General features: G+C 44.5%; 1 protein-coding gene and 1 long non-coding RNA gene across 2 annotated transcripts in view; one reads left to right on the top strand and one right to left on the bottom strand.

Annotated features, from left to right (window-relative positions):
* Window positions 1-14,333, bottom strand: part of LOC123517338 (transcription factor SOX-4-like) — an 80,508-nt gene extending 66,175 nt beyond the window's left edge. The window contains exon 1 of the mRNA XM_045277341.1: window positions 14,119-14,333. Within this exon, the coding sequence (XP_045133276.1) occupies window positions 14,119-14,235 (117 nt within the window). The 5' untranslated portion in view covers window positions 14,236-14,333. The remainder of the gene's footprint in view (window positions 1-14,118) is intronic.
* LOC123517341 lies at window positions 6,457-12,715 on the top strand. The gene is made up of 2 exons (XR_006678448.1): window positions 6,457-7,171; window positions 11,415-12,715. It is a non-coding gene; the product is annotated as an uncharacterized LOC123517341 (long non-coding RNA).
* Window positions 14,334-17,500: the final 3,167 nt, after the last annotated feature.

Genomic DNA, 17,500 nt, shown 5'->3' with positions numbered 1-17,500 from the left:
ATGACGGTCTGGCGGCAGTCAACTATCTTAATCCTTTCTCTATTCCTTTATTTTTCTCAGCCTAATCCCTTCCTAATTCCCAGCCTTAATCTCCATCCTTCTTGTGTCTCCTAAGTTTCTCTCTCTCTCTCTCTCTCTCTCTCTCTCTCTCTCTCTCTCTCTCTGCTCATTTTACTCGAGGTTAATTTTTCTTTTTTTCAATCAAGAGCCAAGATAATATAAACGCAGCATACACTAAACCAAGATTTCTTAATAAACAAGGACATAAAAAGGTAAGTGAATGCATGAATAAATAAATACACAGTGGCATGAAACATTATTCGTTCCACTTTGTCGATATGATAGTTATTATTATTATTATTATTATTATTATTATTATTATTATAGAAGTAGTAGCAACATTAGAAGAGGCGAAGTTGAGATTCTATTACACTTTCTAGTTCTTCCTTAATTAAGTGAAATACAATTATGTGAATCTCTCTCTCTCTCTCTCTCTCTCTCTCTCTCTCTCTCTAATCAATACATTCTGATTACCTGTTATTCCCTTAATTATGATAATTCTTTAGTTTATTACATCAAAATTCTCTCTCTCTCTCTCTCTCTCTCTCTCTCTCTCTCTCTCTCTCTCTCTCTCTCTCTTCCCTACATCCCAACCTTTACTGGCTCCCTCTTCCCCCCTCCTTCTCTAACCACTCCTCTCACCCCCTCCTTCCCTCGCCCCCTTCCCACCCCCTCCAAGCCAGATGGAGACCAGACCAAAGCAGCTGATTGCCCGAGGTCGGTCTCTCTCTCTCTCTCTCTCTCTCTCTCTCTCTCTCTCTCTCTCTCTTTGGGAACTCAATTTCCAGGAACTAAAATTCGCTCGGTCATTCCCATCAAAATCCTCCTCGCAAATATTCATTCTTTTCTTCCTTCTCAGTCTACTGGAACCGGCTACTGTCTTTTTCCCCCAAGAGGGGGGTAGGAGGAGGAGGAGGAGGAGGAGGAGGAGGAGGAGGAGGAGGAGGAGGAGGAGGAGGAGAGGAATGAGGAAGAGAGTACACGTGGTGAGGCGTTAAAGTATTATATTTCTTTATTCATGTCTTCTTCTTTTCCTTCTTCTTCTTCCTCCTCCTCCTCCTCCTCCTGCTCTTCCTGTTCCTTCCCTTGGTTATCATATTCCAGTCCTTCCTTCGTTAGCGCTAATTATCATCTTCCCCACTAATAAGCGCAATACGTTCGCTACGTGAGGACGGAATAGAGAAAAAAGAAGAATAATGCAACCAAGCCCGCTCGTTCTGGTGAAATCCACACTGGCGCATAGATTTAGCACGCTCATTCATTTCTCCTTCCCTTTTTACTTACGTGTGTGTAAGACTAGACGAGGAATGAAAGGAATGAAAAACTCCCATCTCGCCGCCTAGGTAAGTACGGAGAAGTGATGTTATACAAACCACCTACCCAAATACTTTTCCTTCCTTCCTTCTCCTCCGTTCTCTAAATTCTGTTAATCATCTCCCTCCATAACCTTGTCCCGGTCTTCTCTCTCTCTCTCTCTCTCTCTCTCTCTCTCTCTCTCTCTCTCTCTCTCTCTCTCTCTCTCTCTCTCTCACGTTACTCCATCCCCCTACCAGTTCTCGCTCCTCCCGTCTCCACCTCTCTCTCTCTCTCTCTCTCTCTCTCTCTCTCTCTCTCTCTTCCCGCCGACCACACTTCCCGGCTACCCCAGACCACAGACCTCCTTATAGCGAACACCCAGACCACACGCCCGGGTTATAAAGAAGTTCCACGGCCCACAGAGACCTTTGTACACGATTCGTGAAGTTCGGTAACCATCTTCCGACCATTATTAAGGTCATCCTCCTCCTCCTCCTCCTCCTCCTCCTCCACCCCCTTCTAGCGCCCCTGGATGCACTGGAAGACTGGAAAAATGTTAGAAAAATGAGGGTGGTAAAAAATATGGGACCTTGAAAGCCCGTTAATCAGTGTTATCTTTGCCGAAGTACCTTTATTTTTTATCATATTTTTTTTTTAACTTCTGGTGTTGTTTTTTTCGGGTGAGGGGGATGGGGTTAGGGTGGAGTGGGGGTGTTTTTCATTATGTATTCGTAGTTTAGTTGGTTGGTTTGTTAAGTGGTTAATTCGTTCGTTCGTTCCTTCGTTCGTTGTTCGGTCTTGCTAAGGGGTTGGTGGTGAGTCTGTGTTTAATGTTTATTTGATAGTGTCTTAGTGTTGCAATCTTCTCTTCCATCCACCCCCCCTTCTCTCTCTCTCTCTCTCTCTCTCTCTCGACAGGTATACACATCGTACCGAGGCGCATCTAATCTAACACTGAACTTTACTGCATATTCTATCACATCTATGCGGTCCTTAATAAGTGGCTACGTGACGGTGGTATTAGTAGCTTTACTCCCGTGGCAAAATAAACTGATGGATAAATACGTAGTTTGATGCAATTATAGACACGGGTAAGAAATATTCATAGACAGAAATATTAAATACAAACTAAATATACAGACTAAAAGTAAAAGAAAAGCTTATATATTCCTTAACTTGAATACACACACATACACTCCATGAATAATTCCCTCATAATATTTCTCCGTCCAATTCTAATTTCAACGTTCCCTGTATTTGGGCTCGAGAACACGTAAACACAATATTCTTTTTTCTACATATTTTTTTTCTACAAAGCCGGCACACCTTCCCTGTAGAACTGAACTAATGTACAATGGTGATCTTTACCAAATTAGCAATGACTGATGACTATGACGGAACAGTGGCCGAGGAAGGTGAGGCAGGTCGAGGCGAGGGGCGTTCTCTGGGGCGTGGCGGGCGTACGGGCAGGTGAGAGGCCTAAGGGACGTCCATATGGTTCAGGTGAAGTTAGGCCGGAGGTGCTAATCAGGCAAAGACGACCCCTCCCTTCCCTCACTCCTTATAAGGCGAGGCGGACTCCTTCCCTTCCTAACCCAACCCAGCCTAGCCCAGCCACCTCCTGCAATCCATCCCTCCACCCAACGACCTCCATGTCCACTCTCATTCGCCACCCTCTCCACCCCGAAAGGATTTCTCTCTCCATCCTCTCACCCCCTCCCCTTTACCACGGTCCTTTTCTCCTTCCCTTCCTACCCCCAGCCCACCAAAACCCCAGGTAAGCTTTGGACTTTACTGCCCCACGACCTCCAGCTGTTCAGGTCCCTCTTCCTTCTTCCCTCCCCTCCCTCCCTCTCTCCTCCTCTACTCAGATCCTTATACTCCACCTCATCGCCTCCACATCCCTGCTTTTCCACCGCCACGCAACCTCACTCCACGACCTCAGCATCCTCCAGTGAGCCTCACCAAAACTTCGTCTCTGATTAACATGCAAACTTCCAAAAACTAAACTTTATATATATACTTATATTTCGTCTTTTAGCCTAACATTCTGTCTACCTCCTCCCCTCTATCCTCCCTCTCGTACTACTACTACTACTACTACTACTACTACTCCGCTCAGCTCGCTCTCTTCCTTCGCTGTCTAAAGTAAAAATAAAAATTAATAGGGAGATAAACAACATACGAAAACTCCCCTTCGCCATTACTTTCGGAGGCTCACAACTCGCGCCACTCGCCATAACTGTTAGACCCCGCCACCTCTCTCCAAACACGAGGCATCACCATCACTATTACTTTTAGAAGCCTGGCCAAACACCGGATCGCACTGTCGCCCGCTCTCACGCACTCGAGATATCACGACCAGCACGAAACACCACCGCCGCCACCACCATCATTCTTAACAGACACAAACTTCCCTCGCCAAAACTCAAACCCAAACCTGAGACCACATTAACGTTCAAGGTTCGCAGCTCCAGCGTAACGAGAGTTTATTACACATCACAAGACCCTCTATCTTCACCAAAACACGTTCGCGTGGCTCCTACACCCCCACCACCACACTCCTACACTCCGTCGCTGCGATCATCACGGTTCTCCTTCGACACGTAAGCTCGCCATCACTGTTAAAGCCTTGGCAAACACAGCTATTGACACACAGAGATCAAATCAGAATCTACCACAAGACGTCGCGCACCAGATCAGCGTTGGAGCAGCCTGGTGGAGGAGGCGGCCGCAGCGAGGGGCCGCCGCCACGCCCTGCCTCCTACTGCTCAGACCTCGTGGCTTGTGTCCCAGTTTATTTCACCCTCAAGGACTACGAGGAATGTAAGTGGTAGTTGGAGAAGTGATAAAAAATATAACAATTTAACTTTGCCCTTCACATATACGGTTTTTTCTTAAATAGTTGTCTTTTCGCACATCACACGCCACAGAAAAAAAAAATAATTATATACTATGCAAAATTACACGTGAAAGAAAATACTTCTCTTTTCTTTAATACAAGGCGGAATCGGTAAATAATTAGTGGTGGGGATATTTAACACTTTCCTCCTAATAAACCCCACATATATACTTCGTTAACAATATTTTGAACTCTATATATATATTACATTATAGTCTTGTAACACGAACAGCCTCCACTTCCTTTATCCTTCACCTCCGCCTCCTCTCCTTTAAGTAATTCTGAAAAGGCTTCTATTTACACGGGTGAGAGTTAATGTACTTCTATAATTACTACTCGTCCTGTTACCAAACCAACCAGCCTTGAAAAAAATAAAAAGGTGGAAGGAAAGAACTTTAAAAAATATCTTTCCGCGCCGACGCTTTTTTCCCCCCTTAAAAATAACGAGTAATCTTCTTTCACTTAATCCTTAGCCTACCTCTCCCTTTCCTCATTCTTCCTCTACCTTCCTACCTACCCCTCTACCGCTCCTGTACTCCTCTCCTCTTTAAATCTACTCATTCTCTCCTTCACACAGTCTTCCTAACAAACCTGCCTTCTGCCCCACCCCCATCCCTCCCGTACTTGCATAACCTACCATTCAGCCTACCTGCCTGCCTCCTTACCTGCCTGCCTGAGCCCATACGTTTCCCTTCCTCCCCCCCCCTTCTTTTCCTCCCTTTTATCTTCACATACCCACCCTCTCTTTCTTTCTCTCTCTCTCTCTCTCCATCTCCCCCTCCCCTTCTCTTCGCTTTCAGGTTTGACTAAAATTCCTACCGATGCTGAGAGAGAGAGAGAGAGAGAGAGAGAGAGAGAGAGAGAGAGAGAGAGAGAATTTTTTTCCGGTTCAACGCAAAATTTCCCTCCATCATGTATTTTTCTCCATACTTGTACCCTATTTTCTTTTTTTTCTCGATTGGGGGGGAGGATAGGATGAAGGGGAGGGGTGAGGAGGGAAGGGGAGAGACTCAGCTTCTCCTCCCCCCTCTCTCCCCTCTCCCATCCATTACCAGAACCGTTATGCAGTGGGTTCTAAATGTCAACAAACGCCCTCTCCCCACTCTCCCTCTAACGTCCCTCTCTCTCTCTCTCTCTCTCTCTCTCTCTCTCTCTCTCTCTCTCTCTCTCTCTCTCTCACGCGCGCGGGCCATGATTAATATTGATAGCTACAAAACATACTCAAAATACTACCACCAAGGACAATCTCTCTCTCTCTCTCTCTCTCTCTCTCTCACATTACTCCACCCACTTACCCCCATTTACCGACCCCTCCGTGCCATACTCTTCCTCCCGTTCCCTCCACCCATAAATCAACTCTAACACCCCTACACCACCACCACCATCTCCTCCCCTCTATCCCATTTCCCTCCTTCCCCTCCACCCTCCCTTCCTCCTTCCATCTCATCACACCCTTCCCTCTCCCCTGATTCTTCCATGACCTTACTTTACTAAACCTACCTTTACTCTCTCTCTCTCTCTCTCTCTCTCTCTCTCTCAGCCATGACGATAATAGCAACATCAAGGCAAGAAAAATGTAAAGGAAGAAAAGCAAAAACGTAATGATAATAATAAGCAACATGCGGAAGGAGAGATGCCTGGCGATATAGAGGCCACGGGAGGGAGCAACACACACACACACACACTGAGCAACGGCAGGCAGGCAGGTAGATAGGTAGGAAGACAGGTCGGCTGGCAATATTAACATACATTCACCTTCAGAATAGTTTTAGTACTTGTACTTGCCTTCCTGGTTCACTATGATCTTCCACCACTACCACTACCCCCCCGTCTCTCTCTCTCTCTCTCTCTCTCTCTCTCTCTCTCTCTCTCTCTCTCTCTCTCTCTAAGGTGTAATATATGAACGCGATTTTGAAATACATCTTATACTTGCATGGAGATTAAGTCAACAAGAAAGTCAGTTAGTCTCACGTGACCTTGAGAGAGAGAGAGAGAGAGAGAGAGAGAGAGAGAGAGAGAGAGAGAGAGAGAGAGAGAGAGAGAGAGAGAGAGAGAGAGAGAGAGAGAGAGAGAGAGAGAGAGCAATACCATAACCAGAACGAAATCAAGGGAGGGAAGGGAGGGAGGGAGGAAGGAGAGGATTGAAAATTGTGGAGGGGAAACAGGATGGAAGGGAGGTGGTGGAGGTGCGAGGAAGGGAAAGGAAAAGAGCGATGAGGGGGGAAGGGAGCTGAGAGGTAGAGATAGAAGTAGAAGTAGAGGTACAGAGGGAGGGGGAGGGATGGTGGGAGAGAGGGAGGTCAGCCCCAGTCCAGTCCCTCCAGCTCCCCGGCAGGACCAATGAATGGCGAAGTTCAATGGAAAGAACGAAGGGAAGGGACGGAGGACGTGAATGGTGGGGTGGGTCGACAGGAGAGAGAGAGAGAGAGAGAGAGAGAGAGAGAGAGAGAGAGAGAGAGAGAGAGAGAGAGAAGCTATCTTGCTGATTCCAAAAAATGAAAGACGGAGAAATTCAAGAGCTTTTCAAAACCAAATAAGAAACCTGATGGAAAGTGGAGAATGGGAGAATTAAAATAAAAGAAGAAATACAAGAGGGAAAAAATAGATGGAAAATAAGTACTGGCCTAACCACCTACACCTTTCTCCCTCGCCTACCACCCCCGAGGCTACAGCTGACCAGCGGAGTGAGTTATGAGACTTCGGAATCGATCTTAGGAACCCTATCGCCTAAAAGTGTGAACCAGTCGCACCTCTGCTCGAATCCTAATAAGAGAGATTCGAAAAGGTGCTACTGAGACACAATGTACCAGTGGTGGTGGCTGTGCAGCTCGTGGTGGTGGTAGCGGTGGCAGTAATAACTAAAGGCGAAATTATTCCAAGTTAAATTGCAGTGTTGTGAGACCAGCAGAGAAAGTAAGTTTGTTTCTGAAATGGTCTTGTTCACGGAGTATGTAACAGTGAGGCAGTGAAGGAAGACGAAATTAGGGAGTGGTGAGGCTCCCTAAAGTGATGAAAACTAACATTAACCTCTTCAGTACCATGACATGTTTTCATATTCATTCTGCTTAATATTTGATTTTACAGCTTCAGAAACTTATGAGGGGATTAAAATAATGAAGACTGACCATTAATCTTCTGACCTCCATACACCCTTCCTAATGTAAATAAAACCATATAATCACACCCAAACTTAAGGTAAAAATGTGTCCCAGTACTGATAGGGGTTGATAATAGCGCTGAGTTGTGAGTGACTAACACAGCATTGGTAGTGTTAATACATAGAAAGGTAGAACTGTAGTACTAACACTCAGTAACGAAGTAAATGATGACGGGAAAGCGGTGGTGGTGATAATGGCGGTGGAAGTGTAATGCTAGTGACGGTTGCGGTGGAGGTGGAAGTCCGGTGATAGTGATAGTGGTGTGGGTGATATTAGTGGCGGTGGCAGTGGTGGTGGTGGTAATGACGATTGGCCCAGAGGCGAGAGAAGATGCAGTGATGATGGTGGAGAATATTATAACAGTGAATAAATGACGGTTTTCTGCATTGGTACCGATGCAGTGAAGATAGGAAATATAATAATGACAGTAGTAGTGATAGTGGCAACATTGGTGGCGGTGATGGAGGTGGTGGCAGTCAGTGGTGGTGGTGGTGGTGGTGTCGCCCGTCCGCTGGCCTCCACACTAACCTAACTAAGGCCTCGAGAATCCTCATTTGAACCGAGGAGAAAGAATCTGGACTTTCTTACACACTTGTCCTCGCCGCTGCCACCTTTCATCCTCAACTTTTGACTCACACGTGAATGGGAAGACGAGGAGGTGCGGGACGGGACCAGAAGAACGAGAGAAAGGGGGAAAAATTCACGAGCATATTTAAATAGACGTGCAATTTCCATTAACCTCTCTCTCTCTCTCTCTCTCTCTCTCTCTCTCTCTCTCTCTCTCTCTCTCTCTCTCGGCACTGTAAGATATAGAAGATTTGTAGAGAAGAGAAGTAGGAAGAGAGAAAGGAGTAAGGGGGAGGAGGGATGGGTCATGGAAGGAGGGAGAGGCACGCCGAACATGGCCCACGATACGGACAAGGTAACCTAAGAAAATAAACAAGCAAAAAGTATGTGAGGAAGCGAGAGGGAGAGCGTGGTGAGGAGGGAATGGAGGAAGGGAAGGAGGCAGGAGAGAAGGATAGTGGTGGTGGCGGTAGTGGTGGGGCCCCCTACCTACCATACTCACAATAAATCTGCCCAACAGCCGACACCACGATATATTAAACCCACCGACAGACAGGCAGGCAGGCAGACAGGCAGGCAGGCAGGCAGGCAGGCAGGACCAGAATCTTTAAAATGGGTATATGGGAAGGCACACGAGATCTACCATAACCAACACCAATTTAAAACACGGCTTGTGATTGTATGTGCTAAGAAAACTATTTAGATTAATTCCCTCTTTCTAATGGCACTCCCCACGTGGCAGTAGAGGTAATGTCGTGTTTCCATGTAGGTCTGAGGTATGAATATGAATGTGGGGATGTATGCTAATGCAGGGGACGGCAGGGGAGGAGGAGGCAGGGTCACGGTACTGACTGAATGTGTTTACGAATGGATGATTTAGTGAATGGATGCAAAGGGAAAGGAAGATTAATAGAGAGAGAGAGAGAGAGAGAGAGAGAGAGAGAGAGAGAACCGTTGCTAGAGTAAATAGTACTTGTGTTCACGAGTAGCAAAATAAGTAAATATACCACACAGTAGTAGTAATACAAATAATACAATAATATTATGAAGTCGGTGTTATGAGTGGTGTCGGATGACCAATAAACACAGATGATGTATACAAACAAAACATGTAAGAGTTAAGTCCCTCAGATTAGGAGACAGCTATTCGATTATGTAAATGACGTGTAAAAATAAATGTGGTGTGGGTGGAGGTGATGATGATGATGATGACGATGATAATAATAATAATAATAATAATAATAATAATAATAATAATAACTAATAATAATAATAGTAATAATAAAAGTGATGATAATACCCTCAGGGGAAAACGCACCGTGATGTAATATTAAAGTTAATTTAAATGGCGATAGAATTGCGCCTAGTACTCTGAAAAAAAAATTACTGAAAGTTGGCAACACCGCGCCAGCTGGTGGAGAGGAGGTGCCTCTTGTTTAGGTGCCTGGCAGGACAACACGAGGAGCACCCCACCGAGGGAAATCCACTATATTTTATCCCTAAATCTACCTTTGCGTACTTTTAGAAAAGTTTCTTCCATGCGACAGATTATTTCATCTTTCCTCTGACCCCGGGTATTTTGTACTGGCACGTGTGTGTGTGTGTGTGTGTGTGTGTGTGTGTGTGTGTGTCGAGCTCGAGCGTTGTTGCATATCACTCCCTGTCAGAGTTTTACGACACGCTCATTCCGGTTTATAATTACCCAGCAACAACAGCTGTACCAAGCGAGCACGTACGGCACCGATATTTCCATGCCTCGTACTGATCTCTGCTGCAAGAGGAGGGCAAAGCATCTTGGTAAGTCGACCGCTGATGTACAGCGAGTCCTGTTGTGCATTGCCACCACACGTGTCTCTCTCTCTCTCTCTCTCTCTCTCTCTCTCTCTCTCTCTCTCTCTCTCTCTCGACAACTTAGGGACACCACGTTAAGAAGTACATTAAAAGAAAAAGATCACAGTTATCACGACACTCCTATATATGAAAACTTGGACACACACACACACACACACACACACACACACCTCCATTTAAAGCTCGATCAGGAGGCCTCTAGAGGTCAAGCAGAGAAGGACTGTATAAAAAGATGTTTGTGACTTATGGCGCAGACGTTCTGAAGGACATCACGTGTCCCTCACTAGGTTGATGGCATTTCCTCAAGGTGGTGATGGTGGTAGCGGTTGTTTTAAGCTGTGTTGTGTTGATGAGATGGCCGTGGAAGTGGTGGTGGTAATAGGACTAGTAGTAATATTAGGGAAAATAATAATGGTAAAGGCGATGGTAAAGATAGTGTGGATTCTGTCTAGATAATGTGAGCACTAATATGTCATGACTTTCATACGAGACGAATCAACTGATGCTGCACTTTTAACGCCTTTACAGACATAACACGACTGCCTACATATACATTAGACTACTTACATAAACTTCAATTCCATTTCCTTGTATGTACACGTTTCATAATCATAATCTTTATTTACACTTCACACACTACTATAATAATACGAAGACCTTTGGTGTACCGCAAGATTACTTTTTTTTCTTCCTCTCCAACTCTATCTACTCTGTATCTGCTGTAAGGCGAGGAGACAAGGTTATCATGTCTGATATTGTTCTATCTAGTACTCAAGTCCGTTTTCACGATCAGACACTTATCACTGATACATGTATGACAAGTTATTTACGAAATTCGATTCATCTGATAACCTTGTTAATGTTGACGCTAACCTATGCAAATGTAGGATAATAAAAAGCAAACTTTACACTAGATTGTCAAATGAGGTAAATGTAGAATCTCTCTCTCTCTCTCTCTCTCTCTCTCTCTCTCTCTCTCACACACACACACACACACACACATTCGTTTGTTTGTCAGGCTATTTGTAAAGCTATCAGAAGGCATTTGCTCTAATGATACGGTCATAATTCAACCTTCTCTAAAGTAGCCTAGCGAAGGGCATTTTTTTTTGGTCCCCCCTCTCCCTTGTCATGGGAAACTTCCGTCTCACTGACCGACCACTGAAGGACAATGATATTCAGCAGTCAACTTCCTTCCCCGAAGAACGTCACTTTTCACATCTCTTCAGCCGACACACGACACTCTCCAACTCTCACCGACCAAACAGGGCTTACAGTTACAGCAATGTGTGCACTAGAAACAGACTCGCATTGTTTAGGTATTAATTTACTTCCACTAATCTCACGAGGTAACTTGGTAACTGATCCTGAGATAACTTTCACCAGAACTTGAGCAAACTTGTTGGGAATCTCCAGAGCCAGGCGAGGAAAGCCCACTAGTATATAAGAAGAGTGCAGTGTGTTGTACTATAATAGCATTGAGCATAATTCTCTCTCTCTCTCTCTCTCTCTCTCTCTCTCTCTCTCACACACACACACACACACACACACACTAATATATACTGTATGTATATCCACAGTGGTGTGGCCGTGGGGGACGATGACTCACTCTCGACATGACACAACAGGCGATGACAAGATGTTTACCGCTGAGCTGAGCAACCAACTGTCTCGCTGGCCTCCACCTCCCACACAGCACCAACACACTCAACGGATCGCCCTCACTCATCCTCACAGTAACCGCTTCCCTCAACACTTAATATTTTCTTAATCTTTTCAATAACTGCCATTCGATCACAACGAGTTATTCTTATCGTTAACGTCACGTACATTTCGACTCAATCAACTTAGCATTACCACTATCAATATACCAACATTACCGAAAGTACCCACGGCCACTAACGTCCTCCATACACTTCACCGTACTAACTACAATGCTAGTGCATGAAGTTATGACCAGCACACATCACACTTCCACCTCCACACTTCCCCCTTCTGCCTACGAATATGGTTGTGGTGAAATTACGTACACGTCCTGATTTTCAGGCTCGAAGCATATCAAGTGACAGAACATTACACACACACACACACACACACACAAACCACTGGTCTGCTGGCAGTGAAGGTTGTGGTAAGAAAGGAATCCTGCAAACTTCTCACGTCACAGAAATCTTTCCCAACAATTTAATCAAAACTGAATATCACACTTTTACTTCATTTTTTTCTTCTTTTGGTCTTCGGCCAAATTTGAAGAAATAGTTTATCTCACTCATTCTCATCGTGTTATTCTTTACATTAAAACATTTTGCAACTTCCCTTTTTTATATTACTTTTCCTTCCAATTCTCTCACTATGAGTGATGCTACATTTCACGGGGTTGACACGTGCACACGGTAACACATAGGTGCTGTAACACTAACTCCTACAACTCTGAATCACATAACCACCACAAGAAAAGGAAAATAGAAACAAAAGAAGGGGAAATAAGAGAATATTGTATAAGCCGTGAAGAACTTGCCTTGATCTCACTTCATGAATACAAACGAGTTTCAAGAGTCGGAGCAACACAAGCATGTCCTCTTACCTCTGCTTTAAACAATCGAATAATACATTCCTCTCACACTCACGTCTTTCCCTATTTTCATTACCTCCATGTGGCTACCGTCATGTAACTAGTACCGACTGGTCTTGAGTGTGGCTGGCTCCTCTGCATAGTCACGCTGCTGACGCCTCCACAACCTTCTCTTTTACTTCACACGTCATACTTTATACACCGAGCTTAGTTTCATCAAGGCTACGAGGTTAACTATACGCCAAATAATTTTAGTTTTTACGGTGGTATTTTCACTATTAACGATACAGGAATTAAAATGTCGAAAGATCTAACGTTAAAATAAAATGTATTCGATCACGAAACATTAGAGATACAAGCTCTGAGTAAAACGTAAAACTCTTCATGTAAAATAACAAACTCTCCCTCTCAGACCAAAGTCCTTATTATGCAGTGCAAGATAAATTACGGCCCAAAGTGAGCGATATTAAGGGAGTTGCCGAGGCCCACATCTGCTCTACCTAGCAACAGCAGCGGTGAGAGCGAGGCAGCAGCGTGCTGGCTAAGATCAAAGTCGGGAGTCACCGCGTCAAATGTAGCACCGCGGACAAAATCTCCCTCTCACTCTCACAATCATATTATCACTCCCGAATTTAAAACGTAAGCGATCGATGAGAGATCCGTAGCTTATCTACTACGTGTTGCTTCTCTCTTCCCTTCACTAACCATCACACTGTTCTACGTTCCGAGTCACATGTGTTTTGTGATTCGCCAATATTTCGTCTTCAATACACCAGTATTACATGTAGATCTGTATCTTTCTTTTAGTCATTTTTTTCTGGTAACCTTCACACTTTATTTTTTTTTTCCACGGCACGTGAAAGGTCTTAACTTGCGAAAGCCTTCAAAGTCATGTGATACAAATCTGCACCTGAACTTCAGTTATTTTCTATAACTATTTCTCTCACACACACACACACACACACACACACACACACACTAGCATACTACTATAACACTATTTTCAGACCAGTTCACTAAGTTATGTTATGCACTTAAACGTATTATCATTTCAGGGCGCCGGGCACCTGAGCGCAGCAGCAGAATGAAAGCACAATGTCTCCTTAATATTACTGAGGTCAGTGAACAATCGCGTGGTTGCTCCAGGATAGCGAGTCCCGTCGCTGCATGGTCGCATCACACCCTCACCGGGCAGCAAGGAAAACCGTGTTCGTTCGTAATTTTTATTGGAAACACACCTGAAGAATTATCTACATCTTCCTTGTTGAGTCCTCACATGGTAGGGATGGCGAGGGAACACACTCACACATACACACAGTCCACGGTAAGGCAACAGCTTCACATGCATTTATTTGCCAAAGTCTCGATTTTACATTAACGATAAAAAAAACAATAATATGGAGCCATTCCAATAGAACACTGCACTTTATAAACAGTCCTTGGCGCATGCACTGTACACACGTTAACACAACACTGTCAGGGTAAACCAAAACTCAGTAAAGAAAAAAAAGTCACTTGAAGCATTTCAGGGAACACGCGCGCGAGCTTCAGTTTCCTTTTCACTTTGCAACACAACTCAGACTTGAACCGGGCGTGTGTTTGTGCTATATCCGTTGAGGCGAGTCCATGCACACGAAAGCCACAGCCAAATAATATAAATAATCGACACAGGAGCAGAATTACAGCAATACAGGCGATCAAAACTAACTCACCTGAGTAGCATCGCTGTAAGGAGTTCTGGAGTTTGCTTGGACTAGTTGAGATCCAAATATTACTCCCTGAGTTGTGGTGGGCGATGTGGAACGATCTGTTACGCTTTGTGGCAACATTTTGATCACTAAATTGGTTAAAGTCTATTAAAGCACTAGGTACAAGTCTCAAGTCCTAAAACCTGAGATAGAAGCGACGTACTCTTTCCTCACTCATGTATCGGTCTACCTATGAGCGGAGCGGGCCTCCGCCTTATATAGCCTCGGCGGTCGGCGATAGCTGCCGAAGGTACGAGAGGCGGAGTTTGCGATTTTTATTCATAAAGACGTATTTCTTTTCCCCATGACACTATTATTTTAGATTAAGGTCTTTATAAATATTTTTTAGCCAATGTCAGAAAGAGAAGAAAGCTAAAAGCTGTTTACAGCCTGGGCGGAGAAAACGCTATTATGGCGACAAATGGCATCTTTCACATGATTTTATTATATCGGCAAACACAACACACAAACAAACTGACTTTGCCTGTTGCGGACTTGTGTTCTGATGCTCGGAATATCATGGAGGGAACATATTACGCTAATTAAGATCCCCTAGACAAGGTGTGCGGCCCAGTAAGGGAGGGTCATGTGTCAAGGCCAGCGAGGATGATGTTGGACTGAGGGATATACGTGACGAGCCTCCCGTCTATATTTCCGTTCGCTTCCTTATCATGTCAGGATCACTGTGACGGCTGAGGTGTGAAACATGCTAGTACATTCTAGCCGCGCGAAGGTTATCACAACTTCAACGAATGCAAGAGTAAAGTTTGCAAACTTACAAATTAAACGGGACAGAGTGACTAAGTTGCCACTTCTCGCCACCAAACCTAATCACGCTCTCAGTAATTCTAACTTCACCGATTAACATGATAACAAGCTATATTCTGTGGACAGGAATAACTTAACTATACATTAAGATACCACCACAATACTCCTTGGCCCACTAAACACTCAGAATAAAACAAATACAGCCTTGAGATATCGGTAAGGGTTATGCGAGCGACAATGCTACCAGCCGGACGTTAGCGGCAGGAAAGCACCATATAATATCATTTTCAACGGTAGTGATTCTCCTGAATAAAAACATTAACGAGAGAAAAGGTGGATGAAAGAAGAAGAGCCGATTAGCCCAAGGCACGGAGGCAGAAGCCTTACCGACAACTCTGGCCCGAGTCGAATAATTGCATCGCTCGCAACCCTCCCACTAAAGCCTTGAATCTGTACGTGCAAAGCTATCGCAGTGGCTGGCTGTCCACCGTCTGCTCCGGCTGTGGCTGCCAGCGCTCGGACTCGTGTCCCTGACTAGTCCCGGCCTGGGTAAGCCGTGTTCGACTGTCTAACGTTGATAACTGCCAACAAGTAGATCACCACGAAAATCAATACCAGCGACCCCGCTATATCGCACCGCGTGTTTTCCGAGGGTGGTGGGAAGGGGTACCAGAGGGAAGCGCGCAGCAGAAAAATAAATGGAAAGAGAAGACATTCAACGACGGGACAAAATACAACAAATGCTAAATAATGAGAGAGAGAGAGAGAGAGAGAGAGAGAGAGAGAGAGAGATGGACTTAACACTACCTTCCTCCCTTGATATTGGCTGCTCGTTCATAATAATTTTCGGTTTATATGATGAGAGGAGATCGGCTCAGTGACGGGAGAAGGCGAAGGCAGTGGTCGGTGTATGAAGGTGGTCGCGGGGAGCAAGATCTGGCCTATCACGGTCGTTATGGGAGAGAGTTCGTTCAGTGGAGACTTCCGTTATATCAGTCTTTATGTCGCATCACTTGTAATTGGGAAGAAGCGTGTCTGGCGTTCTGTGTAAATGGATATTCTCTCTCTCTCTCTCTCTCTCTCTCTCTCTCTCTCTCTCTCTCTCTCTCTCTCTGTGTGTGTGTGTGTGTGTGTGTCATAGCTAACGTTCTTTTGATGCCAGGTGGATGCAACTCAAGAGAGAAAGAGAGACACGAAAGAAGAGGTGGCGAAGGGACAGCGTCACTCGACCCCCAAAGAGCGGGTGGTCGCCACATGAGCGCCCAGGAACCCCCAGGTGGTCGATTTGTCTCGCCTTGAGCGTATGTCTTTTGCCCACTGTGCGAAGCGGTCGATGTGTAGATATGCGCTGTTTACTGAGCGTTTCAAGGGAGGAAGGACTGTGCACGCTGCAGGAAGTGTTTCGTGGTGGTAGGGATAAGGGAAGAAGGGAATGCATATACCTTGTGAAATGCTGGAACGTAATGGTTATGTATTGTAGTATGTAAGTACGCAATATACGAGGGTCAATACAGCGGTGCATTTTCAGCGCTATATAATGGCTTCACGGTGTTCTGCAGAAAGTGAGCAAGGCGTAGGGTAACTGCATGCACAGTATTGACGTTGTGCTTTGTAAGAGTTGCAGAGGAAAATAAATCAATAAACAGAGCAAAGGTATATTTGGTATATTTCTTATCCTCCAAAGATACTACTACTATTACTACTGTTACTACTACCTCTATCACCAATATCACCGCCACCAACACCATCAACTCCACCATCCTCACTACCACCATCACCATCACCAGTATCAGCACCATCATTGTTGTTAGCGTCGGTCAATGTTAGTCGTTGCAAGCGTTGCCTCACACACCTCTGCTGCTCCTCCCTCCCGTGCCTGCCCCGCCCACCCACCCAACACCTGTGACTGAAAGGTTAATTAGATTCTCTCTCTCTTTGCTCCCGTTTGGCTCAGGTTGCTGTGGGGATATTTGCAGGTAATGTGAGAGATATTACATACTTGATAATTCAAACGAACACTTTAAATATACAAGAGTTTTAGGGGCTGGGAAAAAAAAAGTTAGATATAACAAATAGGTATTCACTTGTAACATTCTAACAAATTTTACGAGTTTTTTGTTCGATATAACAGTAATAATGATGATGATAATAATAATGATGATAATAATAATAATAATAATAATAATAATAATAACAATAATGATAACATTAATAATGATAATAATAATAAAATAATAATAATAACAATAATAATAATAATAATTGTTACTATATGAGGGTGAATTTCATGAATAGAGTGTCAATCAACGAACTCTATGTGTGTGTGTGTGTGTGTGTGTGTGTGTGTGTGTGTGTGTGTGTGTGTGTGTGTGTGTGTGAGAGAGAGAGAGAGAGAGAGAGAGAGAGAGAGAGAGAGAGAGAGACGTGTACGGTTAGAAAGAGAAAGTATGTTTTACACGGTTTCTGGGCTCAGTACTATGGCCACACACATACACACATACACACACACACACACAGTACTACAATCCCGACTCCCAAATCTCTCCCTAGGGTTCGAAAATGCATTCCTCCATCCTTC

The sequence above is a fragment of the Portunus trituberculatus genome, chromosome 42 (assembly GCF_017591435.1).
Source record: "Portunus trituberculatus isolate SZX2019 chromosome 42, ASM1759143v1, whole genome shotgun sequence".
Taxonomy (NCBI): domain Eukaryota; kingdom Metazoa; phylum Arthropoda; class Malacostraca; order Decapoda; family Portunidae; genus Portunus; species Portunus trituberculatus.
This window is presented reverse-complemented; position numbering and strand designations above follow the sequence as displayed.